General features: G+C 45.0%; 1 protein-coding gene across 2 annotated transcripts in view; it reads right to left on the bottom strand.

The window, feature by feature from the left end:
* MAD1L1 (mitotic arrest deficient 1 like 1) overlaps positions 1-25,995 on the bottom strand; it is a 307,536-nt gene that overhangs the window by 169,808 nt on the left and 111,733 nt on the right. For both annotated transcript variants that reach the window (XM_015876929.3, XM_015876934.3), the window contains exon 12: positions 18,504-18,644. In XM_015876929.3, coding sequence (XP_015732415.2) covers positions 18,504-18,644 — 141 coding nt within the window. The remainder of the gene's footprint in view (positions 1-18,503; positions 18,645-25,995) is intronic.

The following is a 25,995-nucleotide window of genomic DNA, read 5'->3' on the forward strand; positions in this document are numbered from 1 at the left end:
TAGAGCTGCTTCTGGGAGCACAGGGAGCAGCCCCACATCGCTGGGGCCCCTGTGCTGCTCCCTCCTTCCTGTGCAACAGATGATCCGAATGCTTTATCACATCCAGTTTGTAAACATTAGCCCTACCCCAGACTTTTTATTAGCTTAAATCAAATATTGAACCTAGCTCAGCTGTTAGAGGACAGCTGCTTGCAAAGTGATTCACTGCCATATTCCTACTAGGCCACAAGAAAATACAACCTAATCACCAGCAGCATGACAGATGCACACATTTTTAATTATGAACAAGAAATTAGGCTCTGAACTTCTCCCCACATCTCACTTAATCAGAGTGCTTTGGCAGAGCTGCCAGCAGTGCAGCACTGGGAGGCAGGAGCTGCAGAGGGCTCTGGCACAGCCCAGTGTCATCACTTCGGATGTTTGCTGGGCAGCCTCAGAAGGACCTGAAAGAAATATTGCTATACTGCGTCTGGTGTTGGATTTCTTGCTTCCCTTCTATCCTCCTGCTTGCAGCCAAGGTGGGTGTGAGTGGGGAGCTGTAAGCGGGTGGGAAGGGAGGTGGCACGGACAGCCCCTCACTCCAGGAGCATCCCCTCCCCAGCAGGTACAGGGCTGGTACCTACAACAGAGCTGGAGCATTTTGCCAGCCCCATCTCAGGGCTTTTAGCTTGAACACATCCACCCTGCTGCCTTGAGAACTCTCAGTAGGAAAGACTTATGATGCATTTTCACAATACATACAGAAGTTATCTTAAAGCTCCAAGGAAATCCTTATTACTTCATACCCATGTTAAATTCCCACGGATTGCTGAGCTCAAGCATTAAGAAATCTGATAAGCAAACAGATGCTGAGTTTAAGAATCAGATATACAAATACACGTAAAGGCCAATTTGCCCACTGAAGGTGGCATAAACAGGTAAAGAAAACCAAATAAGTAGCACAAGCATGGGAAAAAAATCCTCTCAAGTATGCAGTCAATTACTTTAAGCCCACGGAAAAAAAAAAGGTTTGTCAACTCCAAACATTCATCTTACATGACAACACCGTCTAATCTACTGTCAGCGCTACTGTCATCCTCCTAAGAGAGCAGTGGGGAAGGACAGATAACCCATGCTCCCGCCTGGCTGCAATACAGCGCTGGGCTGCAAGGGGCAGGAGCAGTTTCCAAGGCGAGGAACTGATCTGGCTCCCAAGGAGACACTTCTGAATTGCTTAGCTTGCTTCCCTTCATCAATAATTAATCTCCTATACCTTCCCGTTGTAATTATTTCCATCGTATTTCATAGCTCGAATGCAAACGGGAAGGCAGCGCAACAGCAGGGGTGCAGGAGGGAGCCATGGGGTTGGGCCCAGCGCTCTCCCAGCTCCAGCAATGCAGGGGGGCTGGGAAGGAAACCCAATGGCAATCTGGCCATGACAGTGCAGCCACTGGCCCCCCGCTTTGCTCCGGACTGAGCCGTGTGCCCTGTGTGATGGGTGAGCAGCTCAAGGTGAGCCTCACTGGTCGGCAAAACGAGCTGCTCAATCTCTAATGAGCAGCCGCTCTCTCCACAACAATACCCTCCGCTCTGTGAGCAATTAGCAAATCGAAGCTTGCTTTGTGGACCTGCATTAATGCACTCCTCTGTGCTGCGTGTTAAACAGCTCATGGGTTCGGCACAGCACAGCAGCAACAGCCAGAGACACAAAAATTAAAGTTTGCTACAAAAAGCCATGGAAGCAAAACTGCACTGCATACAGGGAATAAATCAAAACAATCTGCACTGGGAGACATCATTTTAGCCTTATGCTTTCATCAGAAAACATGATTGCTTTTACAGTCTCACTAATACAACGCGGGTGCTTTGCAAGGGAGAAAAACAAGCAGCACTTTCATTAACTCAAATTAAACCCCGTCATTTTTATTCTACCCCATGAAACGCCTGTGAAATACAGAGCTGTCTGTGCCTGGGTTGTGTACCCACAGCCAGCAATCCAAACCTCATGGGGATGGATGGGCACAGGAGAGGCTCATCCTGCCAGGGCTGCTCTACAGCTGCAGGGCATCTTTGCAGCGTGACACAGCCCACGGTGTCCTTAGCAATATTTGATATGCAACAGTTGTCTGCAAATCCAAGTCAAGTGTGATGACTGGCGAATTTAAGTATAACGTTAATTAATAGCTATTTCAAATTAATTGACTTCGAAGATAAATTCTTGCCTCTACTCCTCAACAAAGTCAGCAGACAAATTTACAAGGACATATTTGCTTCCAGTCACAGAAACATGGAACCCTGAGCATGCCCCATCACCTTGTGCTTCTTGTCCTCCATTCATTAGCTGGGTTGTTTCCCAGTAACTTTTGATTCTAACCACTTACAAAAGATGCATAATGCAGATGGCCTCAGTGTGCAGCTAAAGAGGGATGTGATCCAAACCAGCAAATCTTAGCTAAAAAAAAGTGCATCCCCATCTCTTTCCTTTGGGTTTGGGGGATGCAAGTAATACACCCTGCATCAAAGCTGTGGCTGAAGTGCAGAAGGAAACTGCAAATCATGGCTGCGCTCCCAGGGTAATTCTGATAAGGGAAGCACTGATCGTAATGCTCAGAATTCAATCGTAATGTCAGAAACACGGGGCTCGATGCACCACATTTAGGAATTACAAGAAGCAATGGAGGAACATCATGAGAATGCTTAGAAGAGATGGCTGGAATCACCAGTTCTCTCTCGCACCAAGATACGATTCTGACTTGTGGTGAAAACAGGGAGAAAACTTTGGTTTGACAATAAATGCCACAGGCAGCTTACTCGTGGGGGTGGCAGACTGTGACAGACGTAACTCAGCCACTCGCAGTCAGACTCGGGTTTATTTCCATACTGTGATCCCGCATATTAAACTACTGCGAGAGCTGAAATGAAATTTTCATTAGTGTTCACACTGAAATCTTACCCACGGGACCCAACTTTCAGCTGTTTGCCTGTTTTTCCTTCCAAGCCACGTGCCCATTTAGGTGAGGCCAGCCTTCAAGCGCAGCACTACCGCAGACTGGGAGCAGCGCAGCACTGTCCTTGCATCTCTGTGCACTCCAAAATTGCATGGGGGCATCCCCAATTTAAAATGGCATCCTGGCACTTTGTAGTAGAAATGTGATCCTTCACATAACCACATCACTTGAGATGATCACAGTGAGATGGAGCATCGCATACTGCCATGTAACTTCTTTGCTGCTTTACACATTTAGGATCCCCCACGCCCCCAGGGATTCCTGCATTTGGGTGCCTGGTAGGTAACTACAGCAGCCAGGGGCTGAGGGTCACTGCTCTGTGCAGCAAACAGCAGGAGCTGCTACCTGCGTGAGTGACAGGTTCCTAGGGATGGACTGGACGTGCAGCAGTGAAATGCCGCCCCCCAGTGAGAGACAAAAAGCAGCTGGTGAACGAAATGAAGTGTGAATAAAGCAAAGGCTCTTGGGCGCGAAACAAAAAGCGACGCTGCAAAGTGAAAAACTGCTGAAGTCGTGGTTATAATTACTGAAATGCAGGGAAAACGTCTGCAAGACACGAGCTCCTGTCAAACAGGCGATCAAGATTTACTGGGCAAAGAGATAATAACCAAATCTTTCTCTCGCTCTCAAGTCTCAAGGACAGACCAATCCCTCTTCTCATGTTCCGTTTTAGCAGAGTCAGTCACTTAGTAACGACAAGAATTCTTGACAGGAGCTTTATTGGAATGAACTGACACCAAATTCTCACTGGTTATGCTGTAAGAAAGGGCTGCAAGCAAAGCCACTGCGGAACAACTCAGACAAGGGAGATACAACTCCAAGCAAAATAAAAACAACCAATACCCACATTTTTATTCCTGGCAAGTCATTTGACCCAGCTCCAAATGAGCTGCATAGTTCTGCAGCAAAGATCCAGCTTTCCTTCTCCCTCTGCCTAACAATTCCTGGGAGGCCCCAAGCAAAGTACTGAACTCTATGAAACTCCTTTCCTCCCCCCGACAACAAAGATAAAAAACTCAGCCTTTACCCAGGAGGTCAGCTCTGAGCTCAAAGTGCCCTTAGTGACATGCAGCACACAGGATGGTCCTCACCACTCAGGCAGCACAAGGACTGAGCTGCACATTAAGAGCAGAACGTGAGCATCTCTACATCCAGAAGTGGCCATACCCTCACCTCCCTGATCCTGGAAAAGCAAAAGGCACAGCTTGAAGAAAGATTCTAAACCTCTTAGTATCCACTCCATCAGCACCGCTCATGCCATCTCCCATTAAGGACTCAGTACCAAGGCAAGCTGGGGAAGTGGCAAAACACAGAGCCTTCTGTTCAGGAAAGGATGAGTCTGTGGAGGTGAGAGCATCCCAATCCAGATAGAAACATTTGTAAGAAAGCAGGTAGGTGCAGGTTGTGGGAAAACAAGGGGCTCAGGTGTTTCCAGATCTTTCACGTGACAAGAAGTGTCAGATCTGCACACTTCTCAAAACAGGAGCAACCATTTGCTGGTTTCACTGTGAACTGCAGCAGAGGTTGAGGCAAAACCTGCATAAACAGCTGTGCAGCTCCTGGCTTTCCTCGACCACCTTTCTAAGGCCAAGCACAGGGACCAAGAAATCAGCACAGCTCTGCTAGGAATAATACATTCTTGCAATAGGTCTGCCTCCCTCCATCCTAATCAAACGGTGCTGCAGCCCTCAGGGAGAGAACACGGTGCCAAACAAAAACAGGAGTTTGCAGCTGCTTCCTCAGCAGCGCAGGGCAGTCCGAGTGATGGAGCTCTGCCACGACAACTGCTTCCAGCACGAGACTCCCACACCCAGATGGACTCTACAAAGGAGTTATTCCATAGAATCATAGAATGGCCTGGGTTGAAAAGGACTGCAATGACCATCTCATTCCAACCCCCTGCTATGTGCAGGGTCACCAACCAGCAGCCCAGGCTGCCCAGAGCCACATCCAGCCTGGCCTTGAATGCCTGCAGGGATGGGGCATCCACAGCCTCCTTGGGCAACCTGTTCCAGTGTGTCACCACCCTATGGGTGAAAAACTTCCTCCTGATATCCAACCTAAACCTCCTCTTTCTCAGTTTAAAACCATTCCCCCTTGTCCTGCCAATGTCCACCAGCTGAACAAGCCCAGTTCCCTCAACCTTTCCTCATAGGAGAGGTGTTCCAGCCCTCTGATCATCTTGGTGGCCTCCCCTGGACCTGCTCCAAGAGCTCACCACACCACTACAACACCCACCAGAGAAGCTGCTGCCACTAAGATTCTCTCTGTGAGCACAAAACTATTCTTAACCAAGAAAAAAACAGCTGAGTGTGCAACCCCAGCACAGGGGCCCTTCTCTTTTGCTGCTCCCCCAACAATGTTTTTAGGAACAGAATTCCTTGTTGTTGGGTGCAATGACAAAGGTGGTTGGAGAAGGGGATAATAGACGTTTCTATGTTTGCTTGTCACTTCCTGGCAAAATTCTAACTGCAGCAACTCTTTGTTATGACTGACAGAAGAACGAGCAAACATTAACACACACTAAAACAAAAGGGAGCCTCAGAAACCAAAAAGTGCTGACCACACAACAGCCATCATCTCTACCAAAACATGAACCCTTCTACCACCCATCCTGCACAGTACGCTTCTCCCAAGACACAGGCTCTCCCTCCCTCCATCAATCCTCTCCAGCCAGGTTTGATCATCAGGGGAAAAGAAACAACATTCAGTTGATGAAGTGCGTGAATTAGCCAACAAAAGTGTTCACTCTTATCCATTCATCAGAAAAAAAATGGTGGAATTACATCTCTACCTAAATAAGCCCTTCTAATTTCAGCCGATGAGTCAGCACTGCTGTATCTCATCACTAAGAATGATTCATTGGCAGCGCGCTTCTCAAAGTCAAGAATAAGAGCATTCGCTCTGTCATCTCCTAACTGCTCTGTATCATAGCACTCTGCTTCCGTACAGTACTGTGACAATGATTTATGCAATTGTATCACTTTTAATTTAAATGTATAAAGAGAGATTGTCAGACTATCAGCATATCACAGCATTCTCTTCCCTGTGTGCTGACAACTGAACACCTGGATGATCCTCTTGCTTGCCAAGGAGAGGTGTGTATGCCCCAAGAGCCGATGCTTCTGAAGGCGCCTGGAATGACCAATATAGTTTAAGAGCAGCATCAATACCTGGAGAGGAGCAGAAATAAGGTTTAAAGAAGAACCTGAATCTGAGCAAAAAAATTCAGACACGAGTGGTCTCTGAAGAAACCTTCTGCTGAAAGTGAAAGCAATGGGTTGGAAGAAGAGGGCTTTGAGTGTATATTAGAGCCCAGCCTGAAGGTCTGTAACTGGGTGGAATAGAGCACTGTCATTCTCACACTAATCCTACACCACAGCCTCCCTAGTTGTGACAAATCATTAACTACTAAAACATGGCAAGTCAACAGCTCCTCCTGATCCAAGCACCCCCAAGGACCAAGAAGCAGCACCTTTCCCTGAGCTGCTCGAGGCTTTTTGGCAGCTGGTGATCTGTGCTGTCCCTTCCCAAGAGATGCCTTTTATGACACATGTACCACGTTCCCAACAAATCCTCCCTGCTGACCACTCACTACCCACAGTCCCCTCACACACAGAGCACCCATCCCAGTGTGACCACCATGAACCAGCTGGCAACCACCACCAGGGAAGCAAAGGTCCACCCTTAGAACTTCCTTCTCCTTGGTTACTTTTAATTTAGCTCGTTGCCTTGTCCTGGCTCTCTGTGCTGCCGCACAGGTTGTGCAAGCTCAAATGAAGGTCAGGGAAGGGTTTAAGCAAACACTGCCCTTGAAAGAAAGGCTTGTGAAATTACAACTGGTGTATTTTTGGCATCCAGCAGAACAGTGGGTAAAGTGCCTAAATCTCAGAGGGTCTCCAACAAATTTGAAACACTCCTGGAAGTTGCTAGGAAACAACATTCACCCTCCAGACAGAATTGTGCAATGTTTGCTCTGACAGAGCAATGCTTGTGTTGCCCTTGCTTCCCCACCACAATGTTTGTTTAAGACCTGTCTCCTCTGATACATATTTGCAGCTTCTAGTCTGAGTGCCTGGCTGGATTTTGCTTAATAAAGCAGATGTTACAATTTAAACACAGCTATTATAATTAGCAGAAGCTTGCTGCTTGATTCTCTTTCCAGACAGGGTTTTCCAAATGTCAGGGTGAGCTCCAAGCAGCTGATGGGCTCTGATGGCTGCTCCGGGTACAACTGACTCAGGGAGGCAATGAGTGAGGGGCAGATGAGGAAATGAATGGGATGATACTCTGCTTTTGTCCTGCTCTTGATTTTCATGCGTTGTCTGTATGATGGGGAGAAAAGTGAGTTTTACTGGAGAGATTCTCCTTTTCAAAGTAGAAAGTCCATTGCACTTGGAGGCCAAGCAGGAATTTCCCTTGGGATTTCATACCTGCTTTCTGGGTCAGCCTTTAGAAGAATCTGGCTCTTCCTGGTTGCCCTGCCAGGATCCCACAGCACATAAAGAGGATTGGTGGGAGTAAAATAACAAATACATGAAAATAATAATAATTGACATGTTGATCTGTGCAAACGCTGTTCAAGAAAAGGAGAAAGCAAAGCCCAAGGACCTTTGCAAGGCCACAGAGACAGTCACAATTTGCAATTATAATATCATACCTCATCATTTTTGTACTATGAGCTGAACGGGGCTTAGAAGCAGAATTTGCTTAACGTCGTGTGACCGCTGGGGAGAAAAAACAGGGGTACCAGTACTGCCAGCAGACAGTTAAAAAGGTTAAAAAAATCCCCCATGATAAAAAACTGGAAGCCAAAAAAAATGTGTAAAATACATCCTTACCACTACATCCTCAGATCACATCAAGCACCCCTGTAGAACGTGGTCACGCTCCTCTGCCTTCCTTAAAGAGGAGCAAAACCCTTCCACTTTCATTTGAGAATATATTCTAGGTAAACAAATCCCAAAGGAATTTAAGCACAGTGTAAGAGCTGAAGGAAAAAAAAACAACGTTAAAAGAGAAAAAAAGCAAATGAACTAAAAGGATCCTCTCTTGACACACTACTGAGAAAAGGATTCACTGCACTTCTAATTAACTGCCACTGTGGCTCTGAATGAATGACTTATAAATAGGCAGCAAATTCAAAGCCAACACTTGAAGGTACAGCAAGTTTTGGGGTTGTTTTCTTGTTATTGCTTAATCATTTGTTGGTAAGGTGGAGGCCAGCAACACAGGACAAATGTTGTGAAGGAAGGAGGGATGAAAAGGAATTATGTTCAAGTGTATGAAGTGCAAGAACAAGTTTGTGGCTGCAGTTTTCCCTACATGCCTTCATTCCTAACAGGGATTCTGTGTTATCATTAAATTCTTATCTGAGACCTCAAGCTCCTGTAGGCCACCTTGGACCAACTTTGAGTCTTTTCTGCATAATGGAACCAACGTACTGTTTTAAGTGCACTCATTAAAGCACAGCACTGGAAGTGCTCATGCAGCTGGTCTGTGGTGAGGGTGATCTAAAACAGGAGTGGAGTGGAGGCCACCAAGACTAAGTTACCAATCACATCATAAATGACACTATTCACGGCAGTGAACTGCAAAGCTGGAGCAATGCAAGCCATTCCCAGAGAGAATCTGCCTTCTGGAAAGCATTTGCAGGAAGATTTCTCATAAACTGATGACTGTTCCTCAAAATAACTGGAACTTCTATTCCCTGGCTCTTGTTGCCACCTGTCTCCCATCCCCTCTTTTCTCCTCCAGCTTGTCTGGCTGCCCACGACATTCCCATGCTTTCCAGCATGCAACAAAGCAGGCAATTTAATTATCCTTTTTAAATGCCCCTCTTAATCTCATGCTCCTTCTTGCAGAGCCTGAAGGGGACTCTCATCGAATCCAAGGGTTCTTTTCCAGGCAGCTTGGTGAGCACACAGTGCTTAGTGCCTCCTGCACAACCTGTCCTCCAGGGATCTTTAATATCTCCCATCCCTTAAAAAAAGGGTTTGAAAAGGGTACCAAAGGGTAAAAAATAATGGCAATAACAAGAACAGAAAGAGCAAACAAACCGTCCTTGCACAGCACAGGTGTGATGTATATTCTGTGCTTGCCAAGCATCAGTTTAATTTACGTTGCAGAAACTTGCACTTTCCTTTCACAATAACTGTCTTGCAGGATTAACCAGTCTGAGACTGAAGTCTCTTGTTTATCTGTGAAATAGACAGAGCAAAAGGAACAGAAATGCCTATTTCCTTGTGTTGCCTCATCAATGTTTCTCAATTTTGATCTGAAAGCATTAACCCCACAGGGAGCCCTGCAATTTCATCCTAAACGTGGTCCATTCAGCCCTCAGCCCTTCTGCTGAGCCTGCCAACAAAGATGCCAGACGGGATATTTTTGAGATGCAATTGTTTATCTTCCCTGAGCAAAGCAAACAGCAACTCATTTCAGGAAAGCAATCCAACAACTCACAATCACTTCTCACTCCAGCAGATGCAGACAGACAAGGCAAAAGGTGCCGGTCCCATTAGAAACCCTCGAGTTTCCTCACACCTGGATCTCCGTCCAGCAAAGCCATGCTACAGAAGCTTTTAAGACCTCCATTTGGCAAGGCAAGGAGTCAGAACAGATGTCAAGCTTATCTCAGGGATGAGCTCCCACCACAAAGCACGTATTCAGCGGTGGCTGGGCATTACACGGGGAGTGTGAGTGCACAGATTATGCTGCAGGCAAAATTAAACCAAGCAGTGGCACCAGGGTAAGGCAAAAAATCCCATATTTAAATGTTCTTTCTTCTTACCTGAGCAGATAAACAGCTCTGAAGTTTCCCCCTTGTCTAAATGTGAGGAGGGCTGACCTCAGGGGGTCACCAGCTCGTTTGTCCACTGCAGGCTGATATGCACCAAACTGCTCTCAGCTTGCTCTCTGTGGAACAGGCCCTGTAGAAGCCTACAGAGGTTACAGAAAACATCCATTTGCAGTAGGAGCAGCCAGATTTGTGCCATGCAGCAGCTCCACGGAGCTCATGAAGACATGAGGGCGACCTCTCCACTCTCACTTCCCCTTTGCTGTTCAGAAACAAGAGCCTTATCCAAAGAGCAAGTGGAACGCAACAGAAACCAGTATCAGCAACAATTACAATAACATCATCTGTAAAGTGTTAACGGGCTGCAGAAATCAGCTACAGCGAATTTGGCTTTTGTCTGGCCTAAATAAAAAGGTGCTCATTATCTTGAGAGGAAATGCCACTTATGAACGATAAGGTCATGCTGCGCCGTGCAGATAAATGTCAGTTCTCTGTATAGCTGTGAGCCTCATCTACTGCATTCAGAAACATGCATAAACAACAAAGCAACAAAGTGCCTTTAGAATTAGCCTGGGATGCGGTGTTATTTTAAGAGTACAAAGCAAGTCTTCTGCATTTCCTTCGACGTGCTTTCCTGAACAAGCACTAGGAATATCTATATACATACACCTATGGCTACACTGTGCTTTGTTGGTCACAAAATAAACCAAGGCCTGGTGCTTTCAAGCAAGCTTCTATCAAGTATAGTGGAAGAACTGAAGACCAATGGTATTTTATATGCAATAAGGATCTGAAGGAATTACATACAACTGTGTCTGATGTTAATACAGACCCCATCAGCCTGTGCCAAGCTGGATGAGCAACTCTCCTTCAAGGAAATCCCACACACAGCAACAGCTTCCCTCTTTGCAAGAGTTCTGCATGCTGCCACGTAGCAGCTGAGGAACAATTAAGCACACTCAGATGATCTCTGAGCAAACAGAAGAAACAAACCAAGCAGCAATTAGTGGAAATGGCAGCGGCAGAGCCTTGGAAGCTCCAGGCGTGTATGGCGAAGACCTTTGGGTTTTGGAGCATCTGTCAGTAAGCCCAGACCCAGCTCTGTACAGCACAGCACAAGCTTTGGGAAACATGCAGAGCTTGTGGGCTCTCAAGAGATGCTCCTATGAATTAAAACTGATACAGACATTGATCACTTCTTTACATAAATAAATAATGTACGGTGACAGCCTCTACACAAACAAACCTCAACCAAAAATTTCTCCTTACCCAATATATTGTACTTTAAGTAACCTCTACAAAATTATTACTCTTTTCCCCATTCATAGCTACTGAATCCATCACTGTTCTTTAATATGCCGATAATACAGTGTAACATCTTTCAAGCTTCTTGCTGCCATCCTTTAAAACTTAGAAATATTTAGCATTACCAACTTGTCCAAGAAAATGGGGTTTCCAGGGGAAAAAGACCTCCCAAAAGGAAGCAGTGCTGCAAAAACTTGTTTTTGTAAGTCTGACATTTGGAACACAAGCAAGAAAACACAGAATAGATAAAAATCAATGCTTTAAAACACGCATCAGTTCAGCTTCTAATGTGGTTTTGACTAGAACTGAAATACGAAGGCATCACTACAGCCATTAATGCCATTTGACCACATGGAAAATATAAATCAGTGCAGTGTGCTCAACCAACATGCCAACATTTCATACTGCTGTCACTGGTACCACAGGGCATGAAGAATGCAAAGCTGCTTTCCCCAGAACTTTCAGTCTGTCCTGCTGCAAAGCTTTTGCAGAACCCAAGCATGCTTGACATTAGCACTGATTAAAACAAATAGGTAAACTGCAAAGCCTCTGAAAATAGAGGATTGCTCCTCACAGTTTGCTTGGACCACCTCTGAAGGGAGAGAATCTGTATCAACAGCTCCATTTCTATTCACAGCTTGGTGAATATCACTTCTGTTCCCAGTCTTTTCCAAGACTTAGCTGGCTATTCGCAGTTAAGCACAGAAGAAGGGAGAAAAGTGAAGACCAGGATTCCAACCATCTTCCTCCAAACACTGCAATGGTGCCATGCTCCAATTCATGACCTCAGTATGGAACCAAACTGGACAAAAAGAAAAGCTGCAGTGCACAGACAAACCAGTCGAGAAGAAAGCAAGAAAGGTGAATAATTATGTATCTTCTGGAAGAAAACAACTGCAATCGCCCTCTGCATTTAGGCACCATTCAGCTAACCATGCTGAACCAGGCACTGAGACTAATTAGTTCCCTGAAGAAACAACCCTTCCGCTCCTGCTGATTAAGATCATAACTGGAAATAATCAATGGGCTTCAAAAAGAAAATTAAGACAGCAAATACTGTTGTTTTAATTGCTACAATAAACAAAGTTAAGAGCATTACGAAGGATCTTGAGATTCCAGCAAATTGCAAAGAGCAGGAGCATGGGAATGCATGGGAACGAGTTTGTGATGCTATTGCTGTCTTCTCAAAGCACTTTTTCTAGTACACGTTATGACTATAAGGCAACAGGAGTTCAGCAGAGCTCCAAGTCCAGGAGCTCAAAGGCAGAGATCCACTGCAGAGCCCTGCAAGCTGCTCCAGTGCAGCAAGGTGGGGGCACTGCCAGCTCTGGGACAGGAAAAGTGAGGCACACGTACAGGCCCTGCAGAGATGCCACTGCAAGAACCTGGCTATAGATAAAAGTTGATGGTGTGTTTTCAAATGGAAAATCATTGTTAAAAACATTAATCCCTGTTTGCCACAGGAGGCCATTGCTGTGAATTAAAAGATGACGTGAAAACACTTATAAATACATACTTTACATTCTAAATTATGCAGAGATCGTGTAGTTATCCTGAAATGAAGCACTAAAAATCACAGAATTCAAATCCAATCATTATAAAAATCAACCTATCTCAACAAGTTCAAAACATCTCTCAAGATGCCCCGACAAGCGTTGTTTCATGTCATTAATGCAAAGCAAAGGCAAGGAATAGATCAAATTGCTGCGGTGTTTTGTGGACGTGCAGTTTTCAATTCTAATCTTTTCACCAGATGCTGCTTCCTTGCTTCTCTCAGAACCGCTTGGATTCCACGAGCTGCTGCAGCTTTCATCACTGCCAGAATGTAACCAAGTAGTAGTTCTAATAGCCAGAGAACATTAAACATTCACTTTATTTCTGCACTTTCTGACAAGGAAATTAACTCACCAATGCAGTGTGATGCACTGGTCAGAGCACCTCTGGGACACCCAAAAGAGACAGCCTGGCCTGGCCAGTTATCCTGCCCCCTAATGAGCCAGGCACCAAAATACTCCTCAGGCTGAGCTACACATACATGAACCACACACTAAAGGCATCGTTGGGCAGAGATGGGATGGAGAGCTGCCTCCAGCAGGACGCCATCACTCTGCTGCAGGGAGGCCAGGCTGTGTCCTCACGTACCTCGGAAGCTTTGACCATTCCAAGGGTCACTCAGGCACACCTGAACACAAACCCAGCCACCAGGGTCTGCCACAGCAGCAACATGGGCTGCAGCTGCATGGACCAGAGAGATGACACCAACACTACATGAATTCACCGTGCTTTCCAGCCTGGAAAAGACCGACAGAGGACAGATCTCTGGATTAAACACAGAATGCAATTCAAGTCATTTCTATAAAACTGAAAAAAAATTAAAAATCTCTAATTGTAGAATATGATCTGGGGAAGTTGTACAAGCACGCTGTCAAAGCCTTCCTTAACTTCAAGAAGCCAGCAGCCAGGGCCAGCCCTGTGCGCTTGCTTCCTCCTCCACCTGAAAACATCTGAATTCAAAGCCTGTATCTCTGGGCACAGGCAAGTAGGCTCTCCAATTTAAAGCATTCTAAAGCTCTCAGTGCCATAAGAAACACTCTGCCCTGGTCTATTGTGGTGAATATGACTCATAACTTCACATCAGTTATCTTCTCTTTCCCAAACATTGCTAGAAAATTACTCAATTTTAAATCTACTGTGAGAATTTAGACCCAGTTCACCTGCTTCTCTCATCTCCTACATCCAGGTGCCTTTGAAGGCGATACAAATTCCTCAGGTCAAACCTTGTTCTGCTTTGTTATTCAAAACATCACCAGTAGAGTCTACAGGAGGATTTGCTCACGCCAAGAGCAGTTTCAGGGGAGCACAGGCTGTTAGCATCTATCACACTGTGATGTCCCCAGCTGGTGTCAAAGGCTTTGGACACACAGAACAAAAGCAGACTGCTATGCTCCAAGCATCCCACACAGCACCACGGTCTCACCTCAGCCAGGCTGCTTCCTGCAGCCCCTGACATGCACCACAGGCTAAAAGTACAGATAACTTCATTAATGATTCAATTTACTCTCTACAAGTTGGTTCCAAGAATTCTCATTCCTTCAGAATGATGGCAGCATGCTCCTCTTTAGCTGTGGTCCCGAGGAACTGTTGAGTTAAAGCTGTTCTTAAACTGTCAGAGCATCTGCACTAAAACAAGCTGTAAAAATCCACCTTCACAATGCTGCTCCATGCAGGATACCCGTAGCACAGGCACTGCCACATACCACCTGATTTTCACTACAGATCCAAAATGAAGAAGCACCTCCAAAAAGTAAAAATAATTAATAATAATTGGGCTTTAACATCTAGTTCAACCAATTACAAAAGCCACAGAGACATGCCCTGCTGTGACACCAGCCAGTTTTAAGGGCACTCCCGCAGAGCGGGGACTGTCACCTTTAACAAATCACTGCACCCCTCACGATGCAACTTCCTCATTTATGTGATGGCTCTTTGCAAGGTGCTCTCCCCAAACACAGCCGCCAGCAGGTGTAAAAGGGAGGGGAGGGAACTCACGGCTCCCTGACTTGACAAGGGCACTCAGGTCTGGAGGAAGATGAAATGTGTGAGAGAGGAGAGAACTGAAGATCATCCGATTTGTAGCGGTGCCGGAGGATGCAGAGCCTGAGCCACCTCTCCTCTAGAAAAGAGAAGAAAGGAGGAGGATGCAGCAGTGGCCAGGAAGACTCAGAACTGCCGAGAGATGCCAAAGCGCCCAGGTTCTAAATGCTATTCTGACAGGGAGTTTGCTTTGTCAGAATATGATGGCCTGAACTGTGAGTGCCTCAGCAATCAGTGCTAGCTGGTGCGTGCAGCACGTGAGCATCATCTCCAGAGAGTCTCTTTTCTCCCTCTTGAGTTACAGATAAGATGCTACAGTGACAGCAGAAGGCTGGGCAAGCAAAACACACCGTGTTGGAGCGGCAGGAAAGGAAAGCTCCAGTGACTCGGATTTGCTCCTTGTGGACATCCAAAGGGAGCAGGGCAATCTTCTCACTGCTTCTTACAGGTGTCACTGAGATAAGCGGTGCAGAAAGACTGGAAGGCAGCAGAGAGGCAGGGAAAACCAAACATGGAAACAAACTCTGTGCTTCACACAGATGGAAGGAAATTTCTCTGTAAAGCTCCCATCATCACAGAAACCCCTTCTGCCATGTAAAGAAGCAATTTACCTTTGAGGGGGAGAGAGAACTCAGCAGAGGGATAAAGCACAACAAGCACAAAGTGCTGATCAAAGGGAGGGAAAAAAGGAGGTAAAACAAAGTGGAGAAGCACTGAGGGGGAAGCCAGGTGATAGACGAGGAGGAACTGTTAACTGCTCAAATAAACATTCTATTGCATCCACATAAATTCACTTTAAGCACCGGAGTGACTGCTAAGCAACTCACTTAGCAAGGAGCAGACTTGTGGCTAACCACCACCAGCAGCCAAGCTGCAGTTATCACACTCAGATACGGTGACAAGTTTTGGTCAGCAAGTTTTGAGGCCAGCAGTAATACCCATAGTAAAAAATAAACCACAACAAAAACACCACAAAAACACCGAGCATATGGCATTTCTCGTGCTGAAACTGTCAGACTCATAATTATCTGATTAGAATACATATGGTGTTCACAGACAGCGTAAATCTCTCAATGTAAAAAATGCTTGAGACCATTGAAGGTGTCAGCGTGAGTCTTCCTTGCAAATCTCTCTTCATTAAAGTTTCATATGGAGCCAAGTGTGTTGTAATAAAATAGCTATTAATGGAGTTATATTTATGATGATTTCTCTTTTGTGCAGCTGGATTTAACTTTTCAAACACTAAACTCCACAACAGAGCCCTGTCATAAGCTGCCACGTGCACAGAGGCTCCTTGCTTTGCCACATTTATCTTGAGATTAGAACTAACAGGAGCAGCAGTAGTAAAAAATTAATCAAGATTGGCACAAAAACTGTTAATATCGCTGATGACAAGCTGAAAATTTATGTCGCCATAAGAATACAGCCGCAATTCTGTTTGTTTTACGTACTGATTACATGCTGGCCAGAGACAAACTCATTCCCTTTTCAGTTCCAAAACATGCTTTTAAAAAGATGCTGAGTGACACTTCATTAACCACCCGAAATAGGCTGGCACAGCCCACTTGCTTTTTCCAGCCTCCATTTCAGCTGGTATTTTTCTTGGCCTCCTCCCTGCTTTACATGCAGTGCTCCATAAAGGCTGTTCTTGAACCTTGACAGCCAGCTCAGCACCGTGGGACAGGGTTTGTGCTGGGGGGGCAGGCGATCCTGGGCAGGAGATGGCAATCACTTTGAGCCCCAGAACAGACTACGTGTCTGCATGCTCATGCATTAGAGATCCAGCTTTTAGCATCAGTCATCAGTGAAGGGGATTTTCGAAGCTGCCCATCAGCCTGTCTTCATCCTATGGCTCTCTGCCCCATCAGGCATGGACAGGTCCCGTTCTTTGTCAGCAACACAGCACTTCCAAAACCAAACCATGAGAACAGCCCACAGTTCAGCTGCCTGCTGCCCTCCCAGCCCACCTACAGCAGGTGCTCCCGGCACGTCCCAGCCTTTCAGCCACCAGCATTTAGATGTGCCCAAGTTCCCTCCCGCATCAGAGATAGTTTAACCCACATTTCAGAAACCAACCGAAGCTCCAAGGTGCCTCATTCCTGCTGCTGCCTCCTCTGTTTGTTTGCGAGATGAGTCACACAGGTGTCAACCATTCTAAAATGTGCAGAGCTGGGAGGTGCAGAGCATTATGTGAGAAGTTATTAATAGCTGCTATCAACCAGATCTTTGATCTGCAGGCAGTGACTTACAGCTGCTGCTCCCGATGACGAGATGCCAGCAGGCCCACATGGACCTCCATTTCCCTTTCCAGTTCTCGGATTGTTACTAGAAAAACAAACTCCCAAATTTCAAAACAGATTGAATTTGGCAGCCAACACTGCAGTCAGAAAGGCAAACGCAAGCAAGTGAAGCATGAAATTTTACTTTACAAGGGGAATATAAGGACTTTGAATCCCGCTCCTAGCAATGTCTTTGAAAGACTTAAAGGTTGACATCATACAAAACAAACCTCTGGAGAACACAGCTCCTTTCTGAAATTTTCCACATAGCCCTTTATCCACACCCATGAAGATAAACCTATCACTTGTTCCCTATAAATAATTAAAGGAATGCAGGAACTGGTTCCTACACTCCTCCACGCTTCCACTTGAATAGGAAAGGGGAACCTGCTACCACCCAATGCAGATTTGACCTATTTGGCAAAACAACTGGGGACATCTCCCTCCATCAACCCAGAGCCACCACTGACAGCAGCTCAGAGCACAGGATGAATCAGCCCCCCCAGCATGTTATGCCAGTGCCCTCTAATCCTGCTGTTAAACAATGCACTTATCAAACAACCACATGGAGATGAAAACATTCAGGCAAGTTTCCTTTTCATCTGCCACTAATTTCTGGCTTAACTTGCCCAAAACTGAGAAACAAGGAGGAAGAATACCTGCAATGCAATACAGAGCTCACAGCACACTGCTCCGCCTGCCAAGGCTCTAGAGGTCATTGAAGGCAGCACTCCCTGCCCTAAGCCCCCACCGCCCAAAGAAGAAGAGTGTTTCCTAAAGACGACAGCAGCAACAAGGAGATTGATGCACAGCGGGGCAGTTCCCACTGTGACTTCAGTAGGAATCCCAGGAGCAGCAATTACTGCAAGTTTTACTCCATTTGAATTACAGCATCTATAAATCCATATGCTGGTGGGATTAGACATGAAGAAAGGAAAACTCACATACTTACAGTTATTGTAAAATCTATGGAATAAAACTGCCAAGATTTAAGAACATAGAGATATTTCCAAATGTTTCTATTCAGGACCGTTCCACTACCACCAAATACAGCAGGGAGGTAGGGAATAATTTGGCAAATGGATGTTATAATTTACCTCATTATAACCGTGTTTCAGCCTGCAAATTTACATAAAGAGGATAATAATATAAGAATCCCTTTGAGAAACACTATCTTCAGGAAAAAAAGAAAATGTTTTTCCTAGAGAAAACCCCAGTATAAAAAAAGCAGTTAATGGTGCTCTGGGGCTTTCAGGCCCAGTGCCACAAAGAGAAGAATAACAGCAGACAGGTACTTTACTTCTCCAAATGCTCGAAGTAAGGGCCTAATGAGCACAGCCTTACTGACAGCCTGCAGGAGAGCCCTGCTACATGCACTGCAGGGAATCACCGACACCACGCGGTGGGTCTTACTGCTGCTGGCATTCTGAAGTCTGCGTTTTGCAAACCTGCCTTCTGCAGAGCACAATGCTGGGCTGCAACACTCTTAAACGGCCTCGTCTGTTCCACCACTGGGGTTAGAGAAGGATGCTGCTTTATTACCTCCAGCTCGGCGTTATGAGTGTGAAGCTTCTGCACCATCTCCTCAGCCTCCCGCATGCGCCGGTTCAGCTGTGGGGAGTGCTCTGCAGGGGTCAGCTCGCTGTCATACGACTCCAGGATTGCTCGCATCCCATCACGCTCCTGCAGGGAAGAACAGAAATCATCATTAGGGTTAAAGCCCCTGAACCCACTGAGGCAGGAGGGACAATGTGTTTTACCCCATTGCAAAACAGAATCCTGATGGATACACTCTCACGGCCTTTGTATGTGCACCGAGTCACAGGTGTGAGCATGCAGCTCTGGTTAAGATCAATGAAAAAGCACAAGAAATGAATATCCAGATTGTCTTGGGTACAAGAAAAGCACACATTCACTCAAACAAGCAAATACCAACTGAAAACAGAGCCTTCCTTCTTTCTGGAGATACTGTTCTAATTCAACAGGCTGAACAGACTTCTTCAGCAAAACGTTGAGTGCAGTACTTGACATTTTTCCTGCCAAAGAATCCCAGCAATGAATGAACAGAATGATGGCAACAGAAATGAAACAGATTTGATGATGAACAAAGTGACTAAGAGCAAATATCCTCCAAATGGTATGTGACTGACCACCTGTTGAGTGCTGCAATATCCAGTGCTTATAATTAGTATTTTTTCAGAGGTTAATATCCTGCTGAGAGTGTGTTTGGCTCACTCTCCTATTTGCCGATGGTTATAAACAGGAGGATCCCTCTCCATGCTCTGAGAGCTTTCACACTCCCAAGTACAAAGCTGGGCTTGAAAGCTGACTGTGGTAGGCAGCATCTTGTGGCCAAGACACTGGTGGGGACAAAAGGCTGAACAGCATTCCAGAAAGCCAGGTATGTTTTAAAGAGATTGCTGGTTACAGTGCGATGTGCATACAGGGATTAGAGAGCTGATGAAATGTTTCATATTCTGACTGTATTGAAGAGCCTTGATGTTTGCAAGGCTGCAGAACAGAGTTAAAGCAGTACATCCCCACTGCATAAATCAAAGGAGCAGAAACTCCTAGGAAATCTTACAGGGTTGCTTCCCTTTCATTGCTGAAATTTCTATTTCACTCTGCTGCAGCAATGCACAAACATTCAGAGCAAATCCATTATCTCTGTGAATGCTGCGATCACAAACATCCAAAGTGTTGTTAGAGGATTGCTCAGCTTTACAGATGTGACGTTCCCAGGCTGCTGCTACTACAGAGAACTTGGAGCAGCTGACAAAAACTGCCTGGCCACACTGAAATACTTGGCTGGGATCCTGCTCTCCTGTAGAAATCAAAAACAACCAGGATAGGAAAACCCTTTCCCCTCAATCACAAACGTTAAGGGCTGTATTTCAGATAGAAAAGGGGATGCTCACTGCTCAGCCAAGCAAGCCTGTACCTGAAGCCCATACCCTCCCCATTCAAATCTAAAGGTCAAACGATGACTGTGGATAGCACGTGTACGCACGGGGAAGGGAAGGAACATTCAAAATCAAGGTGTGAAAATAAGAAGGGGGCAATGCCACAGGAATGGTTTGTGTTCAGAACATGTGATGATGCACTGAAAGGTCAGCCACATGGTTGGGCTGGTCAGCAGGTAAAAGGATCTCAACATCAAAGCCCAGCCTGAGGCTGAAAGAACTGCATTAATAAAGAAAAACAGGTTCTAGCAAAAGGAGTGTTGGAAGCTGTTATTGGCTTCTTGCTCAGGCCTGACTGAAGGGGAAAACTTTCCTGGAAAACTGTTCTTTTCTTAGAAAAGTTTACAGAAAATTACTGATCTAACAGACACAAGAAAAACTTCCATGTTACTGCAGGAGGAGAAAACCAGCCAGAGACAAACCACACCTGCCTGGTAATTAACATGTTTAGCAGAAAAGCAGCAGTAAAGGATGGCTCCATCCTTCTCCCCCAGCAACACAAACAGTGTACTCTCCATAAGGTAGCCTGCCTTTGCTTAGGAGATGACTTTAGTTTCCCATTTGCTTCAGAATCACTGTCCAGAACACAGAAGAGGACTTAATGATGCCATTTAGTGAAGTCATTGGGTTTATTCCTGCACACTGTTGCAACTACAGCATCGTCTCACTGGCTGTGTACTCCAGACAGCTCACTACCCTAATTTTCTGTGAAGCATCTTTCACCAGTGTGATAATTCGACACGGCAATGTCCTCTCCATTACAAGAGGGCAGTTCCAAACCCCTGAGCATTTTTTCAGCCACAAACAGGACCCGTAGCAATTCCCTTCTCACTTGGCTTCCAATTAACTGCTGGATATGAGGTCAGTCGAGTCCTCCCCAGTAAGACCCCAGCAGTTCCCCAAGCTGTTCAGCTGCAACAGCAACCACCAGGACAATGCTGGATGAGAACAGGAGCAGGGCATTCTTATGGGGTGTCTTTCCCTGCAGGCAGCTACAGACCTTGCCCTTCAAAGCCGTACACTGAAAAGATGCAACTTGCCAGGAAAAGGCGAGCACAGCAAACACAGCGCAAGCTACATCGAAAAAAAGGGGCTGAAAAACTGGAATAAAGGGCGGCACAATTAAACACTTGATCCTGGAGTCTGGTTCTCCTCCTCAATTATTTCTAAATATTAATACTGTAATGAAATCATTTCTCACCAACAAGTGGTTCCCAGCTCCATTTTCCAATTCGTCCCCCACCGAGAGCACTTACTGAGAGCTTTTCTCTCCCTCCTGAAGAACTTGTTCGTTTGGCAGGAAACTGAAGTTCTTGTTAAGAAGTCCTCTGTTTAAACAGATCCTCAACAATTTCATCCTAGTTTTGTAATTGCCGCAGTATCCCCTCATCCCATCTGACAAGATACTCCACAACCCCATCAAAGACTCCGCAGTGACTTCAGTGTATCTTCTCTAACTCTTCTTTCCAACAATTCTGCTCTGTCAAGGAGAAAATGCAGCGGAATTGCTGAAATGGGGTCCTGTGTTAAATTTCCAAAGCCTACCCAGCACAAAGAATCTTTGCTAACCCACAACCCACACCCTGACTTTGCAATGGCAGTTCATCACCAAAAGCAGTTCCTGTAAAGTCCTTGGAGGAGCAGGAGAACACAGCACACGTTTGTGCTCTTTACTTTGGCCAGATTCTAATCAACACCAGAACAGAAACGCAGCTCGCTCTAACCATGTTCTGAAGAGCTTGGTTTGAACCCTAGCATCCAGGTAGGGCTCAAACCAAGCCACCTTCTCTATTCCTTCTCTTACCTAAAGCCAACATTTGAGCCACCATCGGTTGATTTGGTAAACAGCTCGAAGATACAGAAAAGTTTATTGACACTGACACACTAGAGGGCAGCAGGAGTGGCCTAGAAACAGCAATAACATAAGAAGGTTCCTCCAGGAGCCCCTCTTGGGGTTGTTTTAGGGGAAGAGCTGAGGCCTCCCAATAAGCACCCACCATCCCTACACAGCGCAGCCCACATCACTGAAGCAGCACTGCACACACCTCCAGGGCAGCCTGACACACAGGGAGGAGAACACACAGCTCCACAGCTCCCTGCCGTGCATTGGAAGCAACTGAAGAAAAAGAGTAGAAGAATTAAAAATGCCATGGGAGCCTTTATTTATATTATATATAGGTATGTATAAATAAAATCTCAGGCCCTGTTCTCCCTGACGCTCGTCGGCTCCTCCTCAAACACACATACACAGAATTCACGGCAGACTTTCTAATTAGTTGGAGAAAAGAAAAATCAATAGAAGAGAAATTAAAGTTACAAATCTCAGTGAAGTCAGTCACACACTCTGGGAAAATCTGTTCCTGGGGTAAAGTTTATCTAGTGTCATAATTTTATTGAAATCCTATATCTTCCTATTGACTTTTATCGTTTGAAGCTGGATACCACAGTTGTCATTATTAGAGCCTTGGTGTTGCTTGCAGACCCGAGGTTTTGGGTTGTTCTTTTTTTTCCTCCCCTTTTATAAACAAGCTGTAATTGTCTGTTTTATTGATCAATAAATCTTTGGGCTGCCTTTCTTCACTCAGCTCCTGCTCTGTTAAGACTCCTGCGCCATTCTCTGAAAGAAAATATAAGGTTGTTGTGTTTGAAAGAACAGATTGTTTTGTCATTAGCAATGAAAGAGCAGGAATTGTGCTGGTCGGTTCCGATAATGGCTTTTTAATGACAAATTCTAGTCAAAGTAAAATCTGCTTTATTTCCACATGAGTGAACTTCAACTATTAATCCAAAACCCAAACACAGCTCGCTTGCTCTCTCACTTCTGCACAGGTTCCAGCCTGGCAGAGGAGAGAGACTTTGTAAAGTGGAATCATAATGATATTTCCCACTCAGTGCCTTTTTGATGGTGCAGAAATATTCCTTCTCCTAGCGTTAGATGAGCTTTTTGTTTAATTAATGATAATTTTAGGAGAATGCTAATAGACTGCTTCATTATAGGAAATCAGCGGCAAGATTTCCCCTCCTCTTCCTCTCCAGACTCCTAACTCCAAATTAGTCGCAATAAGAGAGAGCTTCAAAACGAGACTGAAGAAAGAATACAGAGCTTCAACATCAAACAGATGCTATTTGCAATCAGGTATAATTTAGCTAACTACTCCTCCTAAAAACACAAATAGAAGAGAAAAATGAGCAGAGACGTGGCTTTTTGCTTTAAACTACATAGGTATAGACATATGAAGTGGGAGATGGTGTCTGAGGCAGGACCAACTGCTTTACAGGATAAAAATCAGCAGTATGAAGTGTGGGAATAAAAGCAAAAATGTGGTCAGAAGTAACTGAAGGACACTTTAACAGTCAGATAAACCTGCTGACAAAAATATATCCTTTGGATCCTTCAGAAAAGACTGGCAGGTGCTCATGGACTTGAGTTCACTATAGGTGAGGAACTCCCCAATGGTAAGAGCCCCTGAGAACGGGACAGAGGACCAAACCCACCCTTTGTGAAGGCAGACAGGACATACAGGCTCTAGCAGTTATCAATCACCTCATAACTGTGGTATTTCATAAAATACCCGAAGAAAATACCAACAAACAAATTGCAAGAAGGTAAGAGAAGAATCAGAGACAAGAAACAACTAACTGACACTCAATATGAATAATAACAAACCAGTCTATTTTCCTTCTTTGGCATGTAACTTGTCTGCTGAATAAAGGCAAATAAATCTCAGCTTCAGTGATGTGTTTATCAAAGAGGAGGATTACAATTCAACAACATCTCTATAATTGAGAGAAACGGATTTGCATCAAGGTGATGAAATTCATGACAGCAAAGCACCGAGCCCTGCATCTCGGGTAGCAACACAGCGACCTCCATAAGCTGCAGCATCAGATGTCATTATTCCACACCGTCAGCCTACAGGTGGTGAAAGGTAGGTGCTGGTCTTCAAAGGTTGTACACAAAATATCCCATTGCCTCGTGGAAAAAGGATAGAAGAAAAGGTAAAAGAAGTGGCGACAGAAAGACCTCAGAGACAGAGGGCTGAAGGTACATGGGTTAAAAATGCCAATTCAATCAGACTTCGCTGCTATGGGAACCTAACTAAGAGGAGATGCATTCCCTCAGCTCCTGACCCTCCCAGAGCGCTGCTAACAAGAGCTAATTGAGCCTTCCAGAACAAACACGTCAAACAAAACCAGCAAAAATCAAATTACCAGAAACTCCTCAAATCCTCCTTGTCAACAGCAGTATCCACTGTCACCAGAAGGCAAACCCTCCCCATTTATTTTAGCATTCTTATCTTTGGCACTAATCACATTTAAACCAACATTCTTTTCCCAAATATCCCCACAGTTTCCTTCTCAGAAACAGCTATTTCCCACCATTTCTCTCTGTGGCTGACCCTATTTCCAGCCTTACTTTGCAAATTAGTACTGACTACATTCACGTATGTATACACACACCATTGACTTTCTACTCAAGGCCCCAATTAAAGCAGTATTTACTCCATAAAAACACCCAGCAGATTTTATCCTTACACCAACACGAAGGCCATTGGAGAACGGTTTTGCAAAATATTTCTACCTCTTGGATCTGACTTCCCAGGTATCAGCTCCCTCCTTGCATTTTTGCCCCTCACAGGTTATTGCAGGAGTCTAGAGACGGATTTAACCTATAAAGGAGCCCTTCAGAAGCACTGCATTCTACAACCAAAGCTTCTACAACATAAATAAAACATTTCTTCTACTGTAAGGTCAAGTACTTCTATCCTATGTAACCTGAATAGGAACAAGGTCAGAAAAACCCTGTAGTGCACTGTAACTACAAATACACAGCCAAGCAGGAATTGGGCATCTCTCCTGTCGTATCTCTACTTTCTGTTTCTTTGCCGTACACCCTGGAAATGGACCAGCACAAATAAATCCACTGTAACTCTTCTAATCTGTCTCTGATAAATCCCCCGCTTACCAACTTCTGGAAAATTGTTCATGGTCTCTAAAAGCCTCATTCTGCTTATAGCACACACACATATGCCAGATGACAAGCAGTCATACAGCTGACACTGCAGCAAACTAAATATTATCTGACTAAAATACCCCTGGGGTCCTCTTGCTTCACAGTGAGTTTAACATGTTTAGTTATGTTTCCTAACCTCCCGCTGTGAAATAATTTTATGGCTGTTCTGGTGGGGTTTTTTCCCTCGTTTAACTGCCTTCCACTGGGATGTTTCACCACTGCCTCTCTCGAGCACAAGCTCTGTTTTCTATCTGTCTCATCTACTCATCCCAAATCCTCTTTCTACTGCTCAGCCCCACTGCTCAGACAGTGGCAATCCCACATGAGTGTGAAGCTGCCGTATCCACTTGGCTCAGAACAGAGCCACGCTGCTCCGACAGCTACATGGCACCATGAATTCAGCTCCCATTTGAAAAATGATCATTAAAAAATAAGTAAAAGGAAAGGAAACACCACACGCTGCTTCCCCCCAGCCACTCCACTATCATCATTGGCAGAAGGAAGGCATGCGACTGACAGAAAATGTATTCGTCCCTACTTACCACCAATAAATAACTGGTATTTTATTCATTCATTCAAAAAGTAAAAGGGGGGGGGGAAATGTTATTCAATGCTATTTGTGGCTGTGCATCAGATTCTTCTATTCTGACAGCGTCTACAGCACAGAAAAACTCAGCCCTACGCCTACTCCTTGCCTTCTGATTTCTTTCTCCTTCTGCCCAGTAAGTTACCCAGGTTCTGGCCTCTTAAATCCCTTAAAAGCCAATTTCCTGCAGGTTTAACCTCTTAACTATTATTAAGTTGGGAAGAAAATAAACTGAGCCATGCTGTAAGCCAGTGTGGGTATCTCTGCAAAAATAAACTAAACTAAAATTAAAAAAATAGAGAACCAAGTTCATCTAATCAGTTCAATATGTTAAATTATACTCATCAATTTCTTGGTTTTCTTACAGACTTATTTCTGTTCTAGAAATAGAGCAACCATGGCTTTTTGAACCAGGCAAACAAAGCAGGGCTTCCAGCTAAAGCTTCACCCAGCTGCATTATTAGAAAACGT

The sequence above is a fragment of the Coturnix japonica genome, chromosome 13, assembly GCF_054131305.1.
Source record: "Coturnix japonica strain WE chromosome 13, WE-NBRP24, whole genome shotgun sequence".
In the NCBI taxonomy this organism is placed as follows: Eukaryota; Metazoa; Chordata; class Aves; order Galliformes; family Phasianidae; genus Coturnix; species Coturnix japonica.